The sequence below is a fragment of the Bison bison genome, unplaced genomic scaffold (assembly GCF_000754665.1).
Source record: "Bison bison bison isolate TAMUID 2011002044 unplaced genomic scaffold, Bison_UMD1.0 scf7180017864516, whole genome shotgun sequence".
NCBI classification, from domain to species: Eukaryota; Metazoa; Chordata; class Mammalia; order Artiodactyla; family Bovidae; genus Bison; species Bison bison.
Genome location: NW_011495069.1, coordinates 9,102,200 through 9,119,548, shown reverse-complemented (window position 1 = coordinate 9,119,548; position 17,349 = coordinate 9,102,200). Strand labels below are relative to the sequence as shown.

The 17,349-nt window shown below is 47.3% G+C and overlaps 1 protein-coding gene across 2 annotated transcripts; it reads right to left on the bottom strand.

Moving 5' to 3' along the window:
• Nucleotides 1-1,349: 1,349 nt before the first annotated feature.
• On the bottom strand, nt 1,350-11,114 carry PIGV (phosphatidylinositol glycan anchor biosynthesis, class V). Of its 2 annotated transcripts, none has more exons than XM_010830111.1 (5): nt 11,046-11,114; nt 9,963-10,052; nt 8,126-8,260; nt 3,970-5,091; nt 1,350-2,439 (listed from the first exon to the last, which is right to left on the bottom strand). In XM_010830111.1, exons 3-5 carry the CDS (start codon nt 8,201-8,203, stop codon nt 2,158-2,160), a joined length of 1,482 nt encoding a protein of 493 aa, XP_010828413.1. In that variant the 5' UTR covers nt 8,204-8,260; nt 9,963-10,052; nt 11,046-11,114; the 3' UTR covers nt 1,350-2,157. The 2 variants fall into 2 exon arrangements, with proteins under 2 accessions (XP_010828413.1, XP_010828411.1); XM_010830109.1 differs by having other exon boundaries at nt 9,963-10,047; nt 11,046-11,113.
• Between the last annotated feature and the right edge of the window lie 6,235 nt (nt 11,115-17,349).

The following is a 17,349-nucleotide window of genomic DNA, read 5'->3' as shown; positions in this document are numbered from 1 at the left end:
CACTTGACTCTGGACCAAATTCTCTCAGCTGTGCTAAAGCTGGGGCGATGGATGGGAAATGCTTATTGGCCAGGCTGACTAGGAGCTCCAACAGAGGGTGCTGGGGCTCAGTCAGGAGCGTCCCTTCAGCTGGCAAGTTGAGCTTTCAGTCATGGTCAGAGGGAGTGTGTCATAATTCTAATTCTCACAGGGCTCTCCAGAAGCTGCTTATCCATCTATTTTGAAGTTTCTGCTTGCTGGAATTTTTGGTTCAAATGGGGAACGAGTGGTGATGATGCAGAACATCTTACCTGGCTCAAAGAATGAGAAAAAGTAGCTCAGCAGGGATCAAGGATTTTACTACAATTACACAGACAGGCCCATAACCAAACGGGGGCCAGAAGATACCATTTCATTCAACCCTGGACTTACCTACAATTTATCAATTCCTGCTGCTGTGATGGTTCCTCTGATACTTGTCTACTAATAAAGCAAGCACAGGCACTTGTGAAGGGCAGGAAAACCAGTCACCGCTCACTGAGCTGAACATCTAGTTGCCTTGGGCAGGTTTACTAACACACGACAGGAGCCTTAGTTGCCAGTGTCAGTGCTTTTCCTCAAAGGAAAGGTCACTGAAGTTACTCCTCAGAGTTGCACCTGAGAAGAGGGAGAGTTTCTTCTAAGTGCTGAAAACAGGAGAACTGGGTATTTTTCTCCAGTAAGCTAATAGTTTCCCCTTAGTTTCAGAAGAGGTAACTGAGGCTTGGGAAACTCTTCCTGGCATGCAGCTTGTGAGTGGGGTTTCCTGAGGGACCAGGACTAGGCCTTCTGCCTCCTCATGCAGTGCTCTTATCATGACTTCCCCCGCAAATAACTTGATGCAGAGCATGTGGCAGGGTCTCAGCCCTTAATTTGTGTTATTATTTTTAAAATCTTTATTTTTAAAATTATTTTTGGCTGCACTGGGTCTTCGGTGCTATCTGTGGGCTTGCTCTAGTTGCAGTGAGCAGGGGCTACTCTTCATGGCGGTGCACAGGCTTCTCACTGCAGTGGCTGCTCAGGTTGCACACGGCCTTCAGTAGTTGCTGCACGTGGGCTCAGCAGTTGTGGTTCACGGGCTCAGCTGACCCACGGCATGTAGGAATCTTCCTGGACCAGGAATCGAACCTGTGCCCCCCTACATTGGCAGGTGAATTCTTAATCATTGCACCAAAGGGAAGACCTGTATTATTTTTTTTGAAAGATAATTTATGGGATTTCCCTGGCAGTCCAGTTTAGTGCTTTCACTGCAATAGCCCGGGTTTAATCCCTGCTAGGGGAACTAAGGTCCTGCAAGCCAATGTAAGTAATAAAAATAAAAAGGTAATTCATTACAGATATAAACAAAAGTTTAATATGCGTATCTTTTAAGATCATATAAATAAGTGAACAAATCATGAAAAAACTCATCAGAAACAACATCCCATTTAGAAAAGATGGTCCCATTTTACTTACTATCGCTGCTACACTGTTCAGGCCTCCATCATCACTGTGTGGACTATGACCAGCTTGTCAGCTAGAGCCTTTGATGAAACTGATATTCAAATTTACATGTGGGTAGGTGGTAAGTTTCGGAGAAGGCAATGGCACCCCACTCCAGTACTCTTGCCTGGAGACTCCCATGGACGGAGGAGCCTGGTGGGCTGCAGTCCATGGGGTCGCTAAGAGTCGGACACGACTGAGCGACTTCACTTTCACTTTTCACTTTCATGCATTGGAGAAGGAAATGGCAACCCACTCCAGTGTTCTTGCCTGGAGAATCCCAGGGATGGCAGAGCCCGGTGGGCTGCCGTCTATGGGGTCGCACAGAGTTGGACACGACTGAAACGACTTAGCAGCAGCAGCAGCAGGTGGTAAGTTTAAGACTATCTCTGCTAAGGTTGACTGACAACATAGATCTGGAATAAGATTTCTTCCTTTATAGAGAAAACAGTTACTACTCTAAAATTTGCCACAGCAAGGACCAGAAAGGGTTCTCTAGAGGCTTTCACTTTTTCCATTCCTAACCAACGTTCACCTACAGAGAGAGGTTCTAATGGACGGAGTAAGGATTCCAGGGAGCACAGGCAGCCCCAGAGTGTATTTGTACTTTCAGACCCTGGTTATGTCTGCTTCAGGCCTGTCCCCTAGGTCTCCAGGTTATGTCCAAGGCAGCCAGTTGCAATGGAGGAGTAGTCCCAAGAGCCAGTAAGTCACGAAGTAGCCTAGAACGCATCGTGTGACCAGAGAACAAGTTTTCCAGTTGTACAAGAGTCCCATGATAGAGTTTCTGGGGACCTTTTGTCCTGGTGGAGGGTCCCCTGCAGGAGGCTTCCCAGGCACAGCCTCTAGGGATTTCAGCAGCGGTTCTTGATCCAGAAGCAAGTGAGCTGAAAACCAGTACACAATAGGAGTGGAGGAGCATAAAAACCTGGTGAGAACCTGGAATCATAAGAGGGGGAAAATCCACACATTTATTGGAATGTCACTGTCTCAAATGGGATAAGGCTGGGACCTCCCTGCTTCTGGGTAAACTATAGCTCCCAGACTAGGAATGTATTGTACTGGAAAAGATATTCATTCAGCAGAGCTTAGTATCTGCCTTATAAAGCTGTGTATAACACCAGCCAGGTGACTGAAATGTTACAAGTAAACATAGCTACAGACTAATTACCACAATAATGGGCCAATCAATACTAAAAACTCCATGGGGTCTACTTTTAGCCCAGGACCAGGACTCTAAACTCTCGGCTGGGGACCTCCCTGGTGGTCCAGTGGTTAAGACTCAGTGCTTCAAATGCAGGGGGCCTGGGTTCGATCCCTGGTCAGGGAACTAGATCCCACATGCCACAACTAAAGATCCCGAGTGCTGCAACTCACACCTGATGCAGCCAAATAAACAAATAAATATTAAGCTCTAGGCTGCCCCTGGGGCTTTGGGAACCTGAAGCGGTTCTCGCATGCCCTGGGGATGGTAAAGCAGAAGGAAAGGGGCAGGGGATCCTGTGGTTCAACACAGCCCCTCTGGGGGAGTCCAAAGCCAGGTCTCCAAATGGTCTCCCTCATCTCTGGAAACTCTAAGCTTTGCTGGCATTCACTCCAGTAGCTAACCTGGCTACAAACACAGATTGCTACTTTCTATTTCCCCTGTGCCTCTTATTCATATAGCTCGGAGAACTTTAAAGACAGCCAATGTGCACCTCCAAGAAGCAGGAACTGCTGAAGAATGACCAGTATGGAGACCAAAAGACTTCCCCGGAGTCATGCTGACCTGAGGTCACAACCAGGAACAAAAACAATCGGACATACAATCAAACCCTTCCCATCTCTCTCCATCCTCACCACCGACCGAATACCGCACAAGACGTCCCCTCCGAACACAAAGCCCCTGCCAGAGCTCAGAGTACCTCAGAAAGCTGGCATTCAAGGAGACATTCCAGGGACAGCTGTATGTTAGAGGAAGGTCCCAGAGGCATCCTCTGTGCTCATCCCTGTAACTCAGTCAGATCAGGTCCTTTTAGGACTCTCACCCATGCCCTTCCATCTGCCAGAGTGCTCATCCTCTGCTTCTTAAATGGAATTCCTTCTTACTCTTCAGGACCCAGCCTACACATGACACCCTCCTCGCCTCCTTGGACAGCTGACTACTGTTTCCTCTGTGCTTCCACAATGCTTTATCTCAAAAGGATCTCCTCTTCCATTCCGCTATACTGTGCTTTTACCTTTTACTTGTTAAATGTCTGCCTCTCCATTTTGACCACAAGACCCACTAGGGCAGCAATCTTATCTTATTCATGTTCCACCCTTAGTGGTCTGACCCAGGGACTCACAATAAAAACACCCCCAAATAGTAGTTGAATGAATAAATTAGGTACAGGTCACTCAAACGGAAGAAGTCAGCTGTCTTGCCTGTTCCTGACCAGCGGGTGTGGCCTGTGTTCACACCTCTTCCCAGCCAGGAGTCCACCTCACCTGAACATGCATGCACAGACTGCCAAACAGCAGCAGCGCTGCAGCATGGACCAGGTACACAAACACCCGAGGACTGAGGAATCCAGGTTCAGGCTTCTCCAGGGTCTTTTTGTTCTTGCTCCTTTGCATCCCAAGTGTAAGGAAGAGCCAAGGGTGGGTGGTCACGTATGTCCAAGTTGCCCAGGCAACCAATATAGCCATCGGTGCAGCCAGTAGAAAATTGGGCACCTGCTTGAGTTCAAAGTATCTCAAAAAGCCAACATTCCAATAGATATCCTGGATGTAGCTGTATATTAGGGGAAGTCCCCAGGAGCACCAAGGTGGCTTGTTTCCCTCTGCAGTTCGGTAGCCCTGGTCTACAGCTAATTGCAGCAAGGGCTGAGGAATGGGGTGGGCTGAGCCTGGCAGACAGAACTGGGTATAGGCGTAATACTGAAAGAGGGCAAAGGGAAGGCCGAGTGTGAACACTGACAGGAACACAGAGCCCATCAGCTTCAAGAGCTGTCTCAGAGCATTGTGCACCATGAGAGATGAGAAAAAGCCTTGGCACTGAGAATGTATGAGGAAGCCAATGTTGACTAGCCCATTGGAGCGTACACCAGTGGCCAGGGCAAAAAGGAGTCCACTAGTCCAGCTGTGGCCCCTTTCCAGCTGCCCCATGGCGCTGAATGTCAGGAGAGCAAATAAAGCTTCTGAGTAACCAGCAGTCAGGAAGACATTGGCGGGGCTGAGGCAGAAGAGCAGTGCTCCATAAAAGGCCTGGCGGGGACAGCGCAAAACCAAACAGCCCAGGTCATGAAGTGCAAGTGCAGCCAGCGCGGAAAACAAGGAATTGAGCAGTGCTACTGAGATGAGCAGGCAACTCCGTAGGTTCAGTAACCCCCACAGGGGTCTCAGCAATTCAGCCCCAAGCAACAGGACCAGGGGGAAACCAGGGAAGAAGGCAAAGTTGTGCTCATACAGGTAGCCGTGCTCGGCAATGAACAGGAAGTGTTCAGCGTCCCAGTGAGATAGGCCACCCAGAAGACCTTCCACGAGTTGGTCTGCAGAGCCAGAGGGGGCGAGGCGAGGAGGAGAGAAGGCTTCTGCACGATGGTCTGGGATGATGGCATTGAAGACAGCCTGTGGGATAAAGAAGAACTAGTACTTTGGTTGAGCAAGTGGAAGAACTACCATTTAATAAAATGAGGAAGAAAAGACACGTTGGGGAAGAATCACGAGTTCAGTTTGAAGTAGATGTTCCAGTGTAGCGGTCAATGAGGCAGTGATATATATGAATCTTGAGGGTGAGGAGAACCATCAAGGGTGGAGATATAAATTCAGAAGTCCTAAGTGGATGGATAGTATTAAAAGGTGTAGACTGAATGATATCACCCAGGGAAGAAGTGCAGATACAGAAAAGAAGAGCTCTGAAGATTGGGTCCTGGACATGCCATATTTAGAGGCCCAAAGAGAGCGAGGCTCCAGCAATAACGGTAAAGAAGGAAGGGTCGGTGAGGTAGGAAGGAATCAGAAGAGCACAGTGTCATAGAACCAAGCAAAGCAAAGGAGTGATCGGCTCTGTTAAATGTGGTTGACAGGTCAAGTAAGATGGGAACTGAAACTGACCACTGGATTTAGCAATCCAGTGAAGGTCACCAGTGACTATGACGAGAGCTATTTCACTGAAGTGGAGGAGAGAGAAGACTGCCTAGACTGGGTTCAACAGAGAAAGGGAGAAGGGAAACAGTAGATACAGACAACTATTTGGAGGATTTTTGCTGTAAAGGGGAGCAGAGATGGGATAATAGGTGAATGACATTGTGGGGTCAAGAGAAATCTTTTTTTTTAAGTGGGAGGCGTTTGTTTGCCAACGGGAATAATCCAGCAGAATGGAAACCACTGTGTACGTGAGTGAGAAAGGGAAGCGTTGGTGGAGCAAGCAGAAGGGCATGGAATCTGCTACAGAAGTGGAGGAGCTGACCTTAGTTTAGAGAGGACAGACAGTTCACCCCGCCTTCAGCAGTGAAGGTGCAGAGGTGCAGATGTAGGTTTGTGGATGGCTGTGGAGGAAGTATTCAGAAGGTTGCTTCTTATTGCTTCTATTTTCCTGAATTTTCATTCAGGAAAACAAGCTAGAGAAAAGGTGCTAGAGACTTGAGGAAGTAAGAAAAATGTGTAAAGTAAGTAATTTCTGACCCCAGCTCTCTAAATAGCCTGTGCACTGGATTTTCAAATACAAGATGCCTGGGTTTCTCCTCTGCTCCACAACATTGATTTAACCAGTATGGGGTACAGCCTGGGCATTTAGGTTGTTTTTAGCTCTCCCAGGTGATTCTGATAGGCAGAAAAATTTAGAGAATACGTAGGGACTGGACCAGGGAAATACACTAAGATTGCCAGGCAGCACTAAGGACTCACTTGGGTTAATGGTATTGAATTTAAAGAGAGACTAGTTAACAGAGTTGTACGCTTTTCTCTGAGCAGATGCAGGCGCAGAGTACACATGGAATTGAATTTAATCAAGGTTGGGCTTTTGTCTTGTGATTAACACAGGAAGAAGGGAGCAAGTGAGTTGTACATGTATGCATTGTAGACCATGGACTCTAAGCTGGGTAAGAAGGGCAGCTGAAGCCACGAGGTGAGTGAGGGACAGGGAACAGAGCTAGAATCAATGGCTAAGTCCTGAGGGTGTAAACTGCAAAGACAGGAGATAGTGGTTAGATGTATCAGCTTTATTAATATTGAAACCACCAAGAAACATACAGTAATGCTGGAAAGAGCAAGAGTGAATCAGGAGCTAAAACCTTCAAGGAATGAGGAAGAATGAGCTGTCACTAGCAGAGATAACAGAAACAATGAGGGGTAACTGGGGATATAACCTGATGGCAGGAGTTTTAAAGCTGCCAGTGGGGAAGGGGAGGACAACGAAATAGCATTATTATTAAATGTGTTTTTCCCCATTAGACTTCCTCTTAAGAGGAAAGAGATCATGACTTTTTATACTCCCACCTAGCAATTCTTTGAACAGAGCAGGAACTTAATAAAATTTGGTGGCTGAGTGAACAGCACAGAGGAAACATGCTTGTTTCCAAATCACCTGAATTAGAACCCCCGCTTCCTGGTACCCTATCCCAGGTGCCATCCAGTCACAGCACTGCTTCCTTAGTTCTGCCAATCCCTCAGTTGATGCTGGTTCAAAGCCATCATCAAGTCAGTTTTCCCAAGCCTGGCCACAGGAGTACAACCTCATTTTTAAGGCTCTTTCCTTTTTGGGTCAATTTCTTTACTAGGCCACTTTGAACAGTGAAACAAGTGGGACAGGACTGACAGTCACAGGGAACAGTCCTCGGCTCCAAGCTGAAGACGCTTTTAACTAAACCTGGGACCTAGCAGAGCCTGTTACGCCGCATATAGTTGGGGAGGAGAGCGGAAAGGAGTTTTCCACAAAGGAACCAGCTATGAGCCTGAAATAATGTGCTTGTGATGAAAGGCACACAGAATATGTTGACAGAACATCCCTAGGCTGCTGACGTACATTCAACAATAATAGATACTGTGGACCTACAAGCAGTGGGTACTGTGCTAGGCACCATATATAGTTCATATATACCTGAAATCGGATTAAAATATCGATCAAGGGCAGCCATGGAAGGGAAAGGGAGTTGCAAAATGCACTGGAGGTTGTGTGTGGGTGAGACAGGAAGGGGACACAGCTAGGGAAAGAGCAGAAGACACTGATGACTAAACAGATAAACACAGATGGTCGCAGGACAGTGCCCCCTCTCTTTCACTCAACTGACTGATACTGTGCTCAGCCTCCTGGTTGGGGACCCAGGGTAAAGGCATCAGGTTACAGAACATCACGGTCTGGTGGAAAGATCACTAGCCCAGGGGTAAGGAAACCTGGGGTATGATCTTGGCCCTTTTCTAACTTGTCTTGTGACTTTAAGGAAGCCATTGAACCTTTCTGGGCCTCAGCCATTTCATGTGTATAATAAGAGATTAATAGATCATTTCTAAGAGTCTGTCCACTTTTCAGCTATGTGGTCTAGGTCTCTAGAGTTCTTACCACGTGGAGGGGCACATCTGGGAAACCGAAAGATGAGGCCTATTCTTAGCATCTAGCTCAGTCATGTGGCAACGGCATGTTCGGGACAAAAGATCAGAGACTGACCTGCAGCACCAGAGTCAGGACACGGCAGCTGACTGCAAACCCCAGGACCTCCTTCCGGGATGGGTCCAGGGGCCACATCCTCTCACCACCAGGAACTCAGGGGGCCTGCTGCCAGGGCTGAGCTCCCTCAGGCTTCTAAACACAAAATCCAAGGAGGAAATGTCACACATGGGCAGAAAGTAAATTCTTGAAAGCGTTCTTCATAGAAACACCCTCCTGCTTCAGCATTATTATGGCAAACTTAACCACCTAACCTCCTAGATGAAGAAAAAGCATCTTAAAGGCAGATGGGACTGCCTCCCATCACTCTGAAGCACTGTATTCTTGTAGGGAAGTTCCACATTTCCTCTAGGCAGGAAGCTGGAAAGCTAAGCTCACAGAAAACCTTTAAAAGCCTGTTGAGAGCCCCTGTGCGGGAACTAAAGGCCTGGGTTCAAGTCCTGACTTTCTCATCCATAAGTTTTCATTTTGTTCTTTTCAGCTTCAGTTCTCTAGGTGTAAGTGAGATTGGACTCTTTTTGTCTGTTTCATGAAATTGTCATGATGGTGAAATGGGCTGAAGTGTGAAAAAAGCACTACCAAATCTACACTGCAGTTGCTATTATTTGGTGTGTGCCCTTTCCCTCTTGCCCAGAATAATACACCAGGTCCCAAACCAGAGTCCCAAAAGTGGGGCATAGAACTGAACTGGAAGACCATAATGACTACACACTCTAGTTAAGCTCTCTGATGTGTGTTCAGTTGGTCTGTTAAATTAAGTGGAGAAGGAAAAGAAAACCACCACTCAGCAGGACTTCAGCCAGCTCATATTGCTAAAACAAACTGAGAGGGACGACAAAGTCGACTACTACAGATGGAGAAACTGTTATTTCCCATCTCTTCATTGGAATGGCAGCAATGTATAAACAACTGCAAAGCCATTCTGAGGGAAGGACTGCACTTTATGGCTTTTTTTTTTTTTTTTTAAACACAATTCCTTGGTTCACAGAAGTAGCAATGGCTCTTACAGAACCAGTCAGAAATCAGAAGGGAGGACAGGAGCATCAGAGGCAGCTCATCAACTTGGGGTGAAGAACTAACCCTAAAGGAAAAATATTGTACTTAAACTGAGAAATTAAGAGGGAGGGCTGGAACACTTTCCTAACACCAAACCTTTAAGTATCACTTGTTTCTGGAATTCTGTGACCCTCACTAGACTATGTGATATGCTCTCATTACCCTCTCCCTTGTCGTCTTTACAGTTATTGCTTATTTAAGTTGTTTATGAGAGCAGGGGTTTTGTCTATCTTGTTCCCAACCACCCTTCCAGAGCCTCGCATTACACACAGGCACATTAAACCTGTGTTCTGATTCAGTGGAAGTGGCAGGAACTGGATATGGCTTCACCAGTTCACTGGCTCTGGAAACAAAATCTCTGCTCCAAGTACTCCTCCCACCATATCTCACGTTGAGAGCAAAACAAAGTCATAGAAGCCACAGGAAAATACAATTTTTGCAGAAGCAACAGTTCTCTTTCTTCAGCACAAGGGGGCGCCTGTTGATTACTCCATCACCAGGAGGCCTGGAGGAAGGGAGGGGCCACCAACGCCACACCGGTTTGCTCATCAAAATTCAGTTCAAAGGCAAGCTTTCGAAATCCCCAGAGAACAGCGGTAGTTTGTGAATCTACCCAACATTGCCAGTATCTGACTCGCTGAATCGAGAGGAATTGTAGAAACAAGAACAGCCAAACTTACACGGCCGCTGGTTCTTTATCCTAGGATGAATTCACTTTTTCCCTTCCTTCACTTCCTATCCACATGCAGAAGAGTCGGGAACAGAAAAGCACATAACCCACCTCTGCCTCTTCACCAGGCTTCCATTCTTCCTTTCGTCTCTCGAGACTCAAGCTCTAGACCCAGCGAGCACACAAGACGTGTAGCCTACACTTAGTTTGCAGGCAAACCAAGTAAAAACAAGAATAAAGCCAGTGAGCTCTCCCTCTCAGCTAATTGCGGCCCTCACTTCCCAACAACCCCTTTACGAAAGCAGACTCTGAACTGGCAGGACACTTACAGAGCAACTAGTTTTACTCTTTTCCCTTGAGATAAATATGCCCCAGGGAAGTGAGTAATAAAAACTCTCCAGAGTTTTTACACAGAGAGCTCATTAGACCCTGTGTAATTACCATCGCCATTTTACAGATGTGGAAACTGAGGCTCACTAGATCAAGTGGCACACCCAAGGATATATTTAAGGAGAATGTCTTTTTTTTTTTTTTTTCTGTCTGAAACATCAGTCTTTTCCACCAGCCCTCACTCCTGCCAAAGCGGATGCGCTCTTTCAGAGCCAGGATCTCCCAACTCCAAGCTCAGTACTTGTCAGATGACAGCGCATGCTCTTGTATGCTTAGGGCAGGGAGGGTCCCATCTGAGCAGACAGGAAAACCTGTTGAATCGGAGCCCTGGACCCTTTGGGTAAGACTAACATCCTCGGGGGCGAGGGGTGTTGTTCGGACCCAGGGTCCTCGGGACCAGAGGCCTTGCTGGCCGCCGGCTTCAGAGGCCGCCTTCTGCCGCCCACCCGGGTCCGAAGCCCTTTCCAGCCGTTTCCTTTTCGACAAGAGTCCCAAGCAGAGATTGGGCATCTCTTCTCTCCAAAGGGCCACGGCTCAGGGGTTACTCCGGAGGGGGCCGGCGACGCCTGGCCCGGCCTACGACCGGAAGGCAGGGGAGGGCGAGAGGCTGTAAAGGAAGGGGCGGCACTGGGAGGCCGCTATGGCGGAGGGGGCGGGGCTCCTCGCTTCTCGGCGGCCTCCGCCTCATTTCCCTCGGCCTCCGTTTGACGACTTCCCTCCCCCGCCCTCAAAACTCCTAGGCTCCGAAGCTGGCGCCGGATCCCCAGCGCCGGCGGGTCTCAACCTCCCAGGCGGGGCCCGAACCTTAGCTCCTCCATCCGGGGCTCCGAGCGGGCGCGCCTGCGCACTGGCTCCGCGGATGGCGGTCCCGCCCCGCTCCTGCCGGGAGTCGGAGCTGCCCCGCCCCCTCCGCAGCGGCCATGTTGATTCCGGGAGAGCGGGGCGGGGGCGGCATAGCCTCTCGACTCAGCGCCCCTCTGCCTTGGCCCCTGCCAGCCTTGGTGACACCTGAGGAGTGCCCGCTCCGCCAGCCCCTTCCCCCCGCCTTCAGTTAGTCCTCCAGGGCTGCTGTCTTAGCGTCGGTGCTCTTGGCCCAGTTCGAACCACCCCTCAAACATCCATAAGTTCCCTTGAGGGCCGAGGCCCTCGGAGTTGGGGGCTGCCCTGCGGCCCTTTCACTGAAGCCAGAGCCGCATTTTCCCTCCTGTCAGGCAAGAACAGCTCAGGACAGGGCCTGGCACACAATAGCTGTAGTTTGAGTAGAAAGAAAAGCCTTCTTGGGGTTTCTGTGGCCAGCAGCGGCACCCCGCATCTTGGGTGTGAAGAAAGTGGGGGTTCCCCCGGACTTTCCCCTCCTCCGGCTACTAGGGACCTTCTGTCCTGCTTCAGTCCTCAGCCCCAAGTCAGGTGGCTAATGAGGGTGGTGAAGGAAACTTAAGAGAACGCCCCCCACGACTCCTTTCTCCTTCACTGAAGCCGTTTCTCTCGTAGGAAGTGGGGCCAAAAAAGAAGAAAAAAGAAGCTAACTCAACAAAACCGTCTGTTAGGGAGGAGCGGCCAGTTGGTACCCCTGTAACGGAAACTGTTAGAACAACTTTGCACCCTCCTTAGAGGAAACAGATAATAAATCCTTCTCCGTTGGTGGATTTCTCGTTTCTCAGGATTCCAGAGCCCTTTGTGGTTTCAGTTATCTGCCCTCCAAACGAAGCTAGGGCCTGGGTTAGCCTCTGGCCACAGCCCTGGCTGAGGGAGGGGTTTATCTTCCGCCACAGCTACTCCTGTGGGTGGGAACAAAAGAGGTGGTTGCTATCTCTCCAGGCAAAGAGAGGCAGCTCACAGCAGTTCTGTGGGGGCCAGGGACTGTATCTTTGGATTCTTCATAGCTCATTTCAGGCTCTGAGACCTAAATTGCCCTCAGATATTTGTTGTGTGTAAGGTGGATCTATCACGTTTTAGTCGTGGAGTGCTGGAGACGGGGGGAAAATGGAGCTTAGAACCCTAGGTTTCTCAGTGACACACCCTTGTTCTCGGCTCCAGAGGCATGTGAGTGAGTCGGCAAAGCTGTGGGTTACACTCGTGACTGGGGCCTAAGGTTGTGGCTTGAATTTCTAGACGTCTTTGAGGCTCCAAGCAGTAGTGTTTGCAAGGACAAAACCGAGAAATGAACCATCCTTCCTTTGTGAATTCACAAGGGAAAAAGACATGCATTCTTAAGATTCCCTCTGTTCACACACCAAATTCTCTCAAAAATCTACTTGTGAAAAGGACAGGCGTCTATTGTGACAATTCAGAATGTTTTTTTTAAAGCTCAACTGTCACCCTTCAGAGGTAGAACTTTGTCCAGATCTTCAGCTCTACTTTCTTGCAATTTCTCCTTCCTTTCCTTCTCTACTACCCACCCCCCTCCTCTTCCGCCCTGTTTCCTGTTTCATTTTCTGGCTCCTGCTCCGACTGGAAAACAAGGAGGCTGAATCTTGTGCTCACAAAGCTCTGGCTTGTCAGAATGGAGGAAGACTTAGGTGGGATGGGAGGGGTTCTGGGCCTCCAGGACTGTGAGTAAGTAGTGGAGGAGGCAGCTCTCTAGTCTGCTTTTAGAGTCTGCTGCTAAAATGGAGCCTGCAGCCACACAGGGAGCCAGCTGAGCGGCCAGCGCTGTGGGAGAGCCAGGGAGGCAGAGACTTACCCAGGGCTCCCAAAAGATTCTACACCACTCAGCCACTTCCCTAAAGAAGTAAATACGCCACACCACCAAGACACGGTTTCATAATACAGATCTCTGACTAAATTAACCAATGTAAGCAGTGTACCACTGTTTCTAGAATCCTAGAATGTAAGAGAGTTAGAACATTTCTCTTTCTTGAACTTGCCTAGCTATGCTCTTGCTGTTTCCTCTGCTTGAAATGCTTCACTGCCGATTACCCTTTGGCCAACCCACTTCAGGTCTCAGCTGAAATGCCACCTCCTTGGAGAAGCTTTCTCTGTCTACCCCATGGCAGTCACCACCCTGTACTTCCCACCACCCTAATTCTGCTCTCTTTATGGCATTTATGATCACCTGGTTGTCCTGTCCATGAATTAAGTATTTGTTTCATTGTCTTGTTTTCCTCATGGAATCTAAGTGCTATGGCGGGGAGGGTGCCTTGTTCACCAAGGTGTTTCCAGCACTTAGTACCTTGTATATTGTGTGTACTCAGTAAGGATCTAGTGAATACATCTGTTTGTTTAACCTGCACTTTATGGATGAGGAAACTGAGGCTCAGGTGAAAATGACCAGTTCTGAAGTTACACAGCTAGTGGCAGAGGTGGGATTTGAATGAAAAACCTTCCTGGCTGTTTTGTTTTTTTTTTAACCACCCCACACTATTTTAAATCTTTCTCAGGTTTACCTCTTTCCTTCTCTTCCTTTTTTCACTCAACTATGGGTCTTTATGGGCTATATTGAAAATTCTACATAGGGCACACCAAGTCTTAACAGCTCCTACCTACTGTTTCCTTCATTAAATTCCAATTTTACCTTTTGATTTACTCAACAAAAGAGACTACTATGTAATGAGGATGAGAACAAAACACTGAACAAGACAGACACAGCCCTTGTCCTCATGGGAGATGATGGTATCCTTTTTAAATTAATATTTAAATGAAACAAAGGTGAATTATTTTTAATGATAAAAGGTACAATTCACAAAGAAGCTAGACATCATAATCCATGATGGTATCGTTTGTTACAAGGATTTTATAGCGCTTGGCACAAATTGCTTGATAAAGTTGGGCTGTTACAACTCCCTGAACAAAAAGGGGAGCAAGTGATTTTCCCATTGACGATGTGAAGGAAGTTTGGTAGTTTCCATAGGATTAGGACCATGGAGTGTCTAGAGACAAAATTATAAGAGACGGCCAAGGCCATCTCCAAATGTGATGGCAGAGCAAAGCAAGGTAGCTAGAGAGAAGTAAGTTGTCAGGTTGCTCCAAGGAAGCGTGTGCTCCATGAGAACTACTAAACTTCCTTCACAGAGTCGGACAAGACAGAGTGACTGAGAACACAATCCTATGGGAAGGATGGAGTAGCTGATGCTGATCTTGGTTTTGAGGGCATGCCATTATGGGACAAAAGTGACCACACTGGCCTCTGATCTGCCAACAGTTAGCAGGCAGTGCTAATGCCTGTGATGACAGGCACATGTGCCTTACCAGAACTTTATGCTCCTTCTTTTATGTGGATTCTTTTTGTGGGCATTCATTGGCAGTTTTCAAGGATGCTGGATGACGCTAAAATCCATCTTGAAACTAGGGGTGGCACCACCAGAAGCATCCTTTTTGGCCTTGCCATATGTATCACTTGAGGATGCCCATCCACCCTGCAACAGAGACCCCACCCTCCTGTCAGTTTCAGCTGTCAAATGCTGATCCTTTAAAGGCCATGGATACTAGATATTTTCCACCCTTTCTTTGGTGTTTGCCTTTCAGTAATTAGAAAGCCTTGACCCCACAGAGAGGCCTAGTGGGAAGGGACTTAGCCACTTGGGGGTGGTAGTGGCTGCAGGGCAAAAGAACCAATGAGGTTGAGAGTATTGTTTAGGCTGGACTTGGCGGCTCTCCAGTTATGAAAGAAGGTTAAGGTCATTTGGGGGGTGGGGAGGGAGGAGCCTGGGAAAAGAACTGCTGGCCACACCCCTGGGTTCTCCACTGGCTAGGTTCTATTTACTTCTCCAAAGCAAATTACTCACAGCTCAGTGGCCAGCAGTTCTTTCTGCATGTGGTAACTCCAGTCAGAAACTGGAGTCCAGGCTAGGCTCATCCTGCATTGCAGGAGAGCAGATGAAAGGAACCCAGGAAACCAAACTCCTAGGTAATGTTCCACACACAGCCCAGAAATGCACTTTCTTGACTAGAAACTGGAGTTTCAGAGGCCCAGAGCAAAAATACCCATTAGCAGTATTACTTGCCAAAATATAGATATGAAAAGTTTGCCATTTAGTTTTTTCCCCCGCGAGTTCTAGGAAGGCAGCTTAGTTGACAAACATTAGTCAGTTGTCTCTGTTTCCCCCCCTCTCAGTGGAGAAATATACAAACTATTCATTCCTGTCCCTGACCCAAATATTAACAACCACACTTCGTTTGACAAACACTTGATTGAAATCAATGGAACAATTTTTACCTCATGCTGAACACAACAAAAACCAAATCTTGCCTGCTGTGCTCCGCAACTAGATCCAGTTACTCCTGGTTGTCCTCCAACCCAGAAAGGAGGTGGAGTGTGTATTAAGAACATGGGCCTTGGAGTCATGGGCCTTTGTGTGTGAGCTCAAAGAAACTCCTTTTCTCAACTGTAAAATGGGAGCCAGAATACTTACCTCACAGGCACAGAACTGTTGGGGAATTATTTGCAGTACTCTGTTTCGTACACAAGTAGATACTCAATAGAAAGCTGTTGTTTCAAGTTTCACTTTAAACGTCCATGATAATAGCATTTTCTGTTACTGCTTTTGGTTTCTCCATTGTGTCCCTAAGGAAATAGATGAGAGAAACTATATATTGCAACATTAACCTTATAAAAGTAACTGTGTCTGGCCAACATCTACCATTTCATTCAACAACTACTTAGTAAGTGGCTGCAATTGCCAGGCTGTTCTGTAGGACAGGAATATAGAAATGAACCAAATAAACTCCCTGTCCTCAGAGAACTTACATTAATTACAGTAGAAGGCAGTAGGTAAGTACAATATACAATAAGTCTGATGGTAACAAGTGCCATAAAGAAAAATTCAGCAGAGAAGGGAAATGAGGCAGGGGAACAGGTTGCTTTTTTTTCCTTTTTTTTTGGTCGTATCACATGGCATGTGGAACTTCCCCAACCAGGGACGGAAACCCATACCCCTTGCAGTGGAAGCAGAGTCTTAACAACTGGAACACCAAGGATGTCCCAAATCACTATTTTAAATAAGGTAGCCAAAAAAAAAAAAGGTAGCCAGGGAAAGACTCACTGAGATGATATTTGAGCAAAGACCCGAAAGAGATGAGGACTTTAGCTATGCAGTTATCTGGCAAAACAGTATTCTAGACAGAGGGAACAGTAAGTGCAAAGGTCTCAAGGTGGAAACAGCTCTCTATGGTGGAATGTGCAATGGGGAAGAGAGAAGAGGAAACCAAAAAGGTAACAGCAAGCTAGATAACTGAGGGCCAGGTAGATCATTATAAGGATCTGGACTTTTATTCAGAGTAAGGCTGAAGCACTGGAAGATTTTGATCTCAGATTTTAATGGGAGCATTCTGGTTGCTATGTTGAGAATAGGTTCAAACACCAGGCAAAGCAGAAGCAGGGAGGCCAGTTTGGAGGATATTTTAAAAGTTTAAGAAAGACACGATGGTTACTTGAACTACAGAGATGGTAGCTGGACGGAGGATTATTTTTTGAAGAGTACCAACAGACTGGACGTGGACATGAAAGGAGTCAAGGATGTCTTTGGCCAAGCGATGGAGTTGCCATTTCCTGAGGCTTCTAGAGGAAGAGGCTTCTAGAGGGCTTTTTAGGCATGTTCAGACTGAACTTCCAAGCAGAGATGTCAAGAGGACAGGTGAATGCTCTAATCTGGAATCAGGGGATAGAGCTGGTCTGGGGAAATATTTCTAAAGAAAAAACAGAGATACTCTCTTTGCCAACTATTTTCAAAAGGTTTCTTTTTCTGGGGTATCATTACTTTCTTTGGCTACTTAAACCCACTTTATTTCAAGAGGCTAATAAGATTTTTGAGTCTCTCTGGTGGTTCAGTGGTAAAGAATCCGCCTGCCAATGCAGGAGACGCAGGTTTGATTTCCCAGGTCGGGAAGATCCACTGGAAAAGGAAATGGCAACCCACTCCAGTATTCTTGCCTGGGAAATCCTGTGGACAGAGCAGCCTAGTAGGCTACAGAGCTTTCTTAAATTCAGACTTACACTGTGGAAGGTCAAGTGGAATATGGTACAGAAATGACAGGGGCCAGGATGTCACCATTTAGGGAGAGAGCATACATACCAAGGGAGATTTGCAAGAACAAGACGAATTCCCCCAAGCCCCCAAAAGGTCAAGATTTTAAACAGTTTGAAAATAAAAAGCCTCACAAACGTCTTACC

Coding starts and splice junctions, on each gene's coding strand:
- PIGV (XM_010830111.1), bottom strand. CDS start 8,203: ATGTGGCCCCTGGACCCATCCCGGAAGGAGGTCCTGGGGTTTGCAGTC. Junction 5,092..8,125: donor TCCTGACTCTGGTGCTGCAG/GTCAGTCTCTGA, acceptor TTTATCCCACAG/GCTGTCTTCAATGCCATCAT. Junction 2,440..3,969: donor GTCTGTGCATGCATGTTCAG/GTGAGGTGGACT, acceptor TTATGATTCCAG/GTTCTCACCAGGTTTTTATG.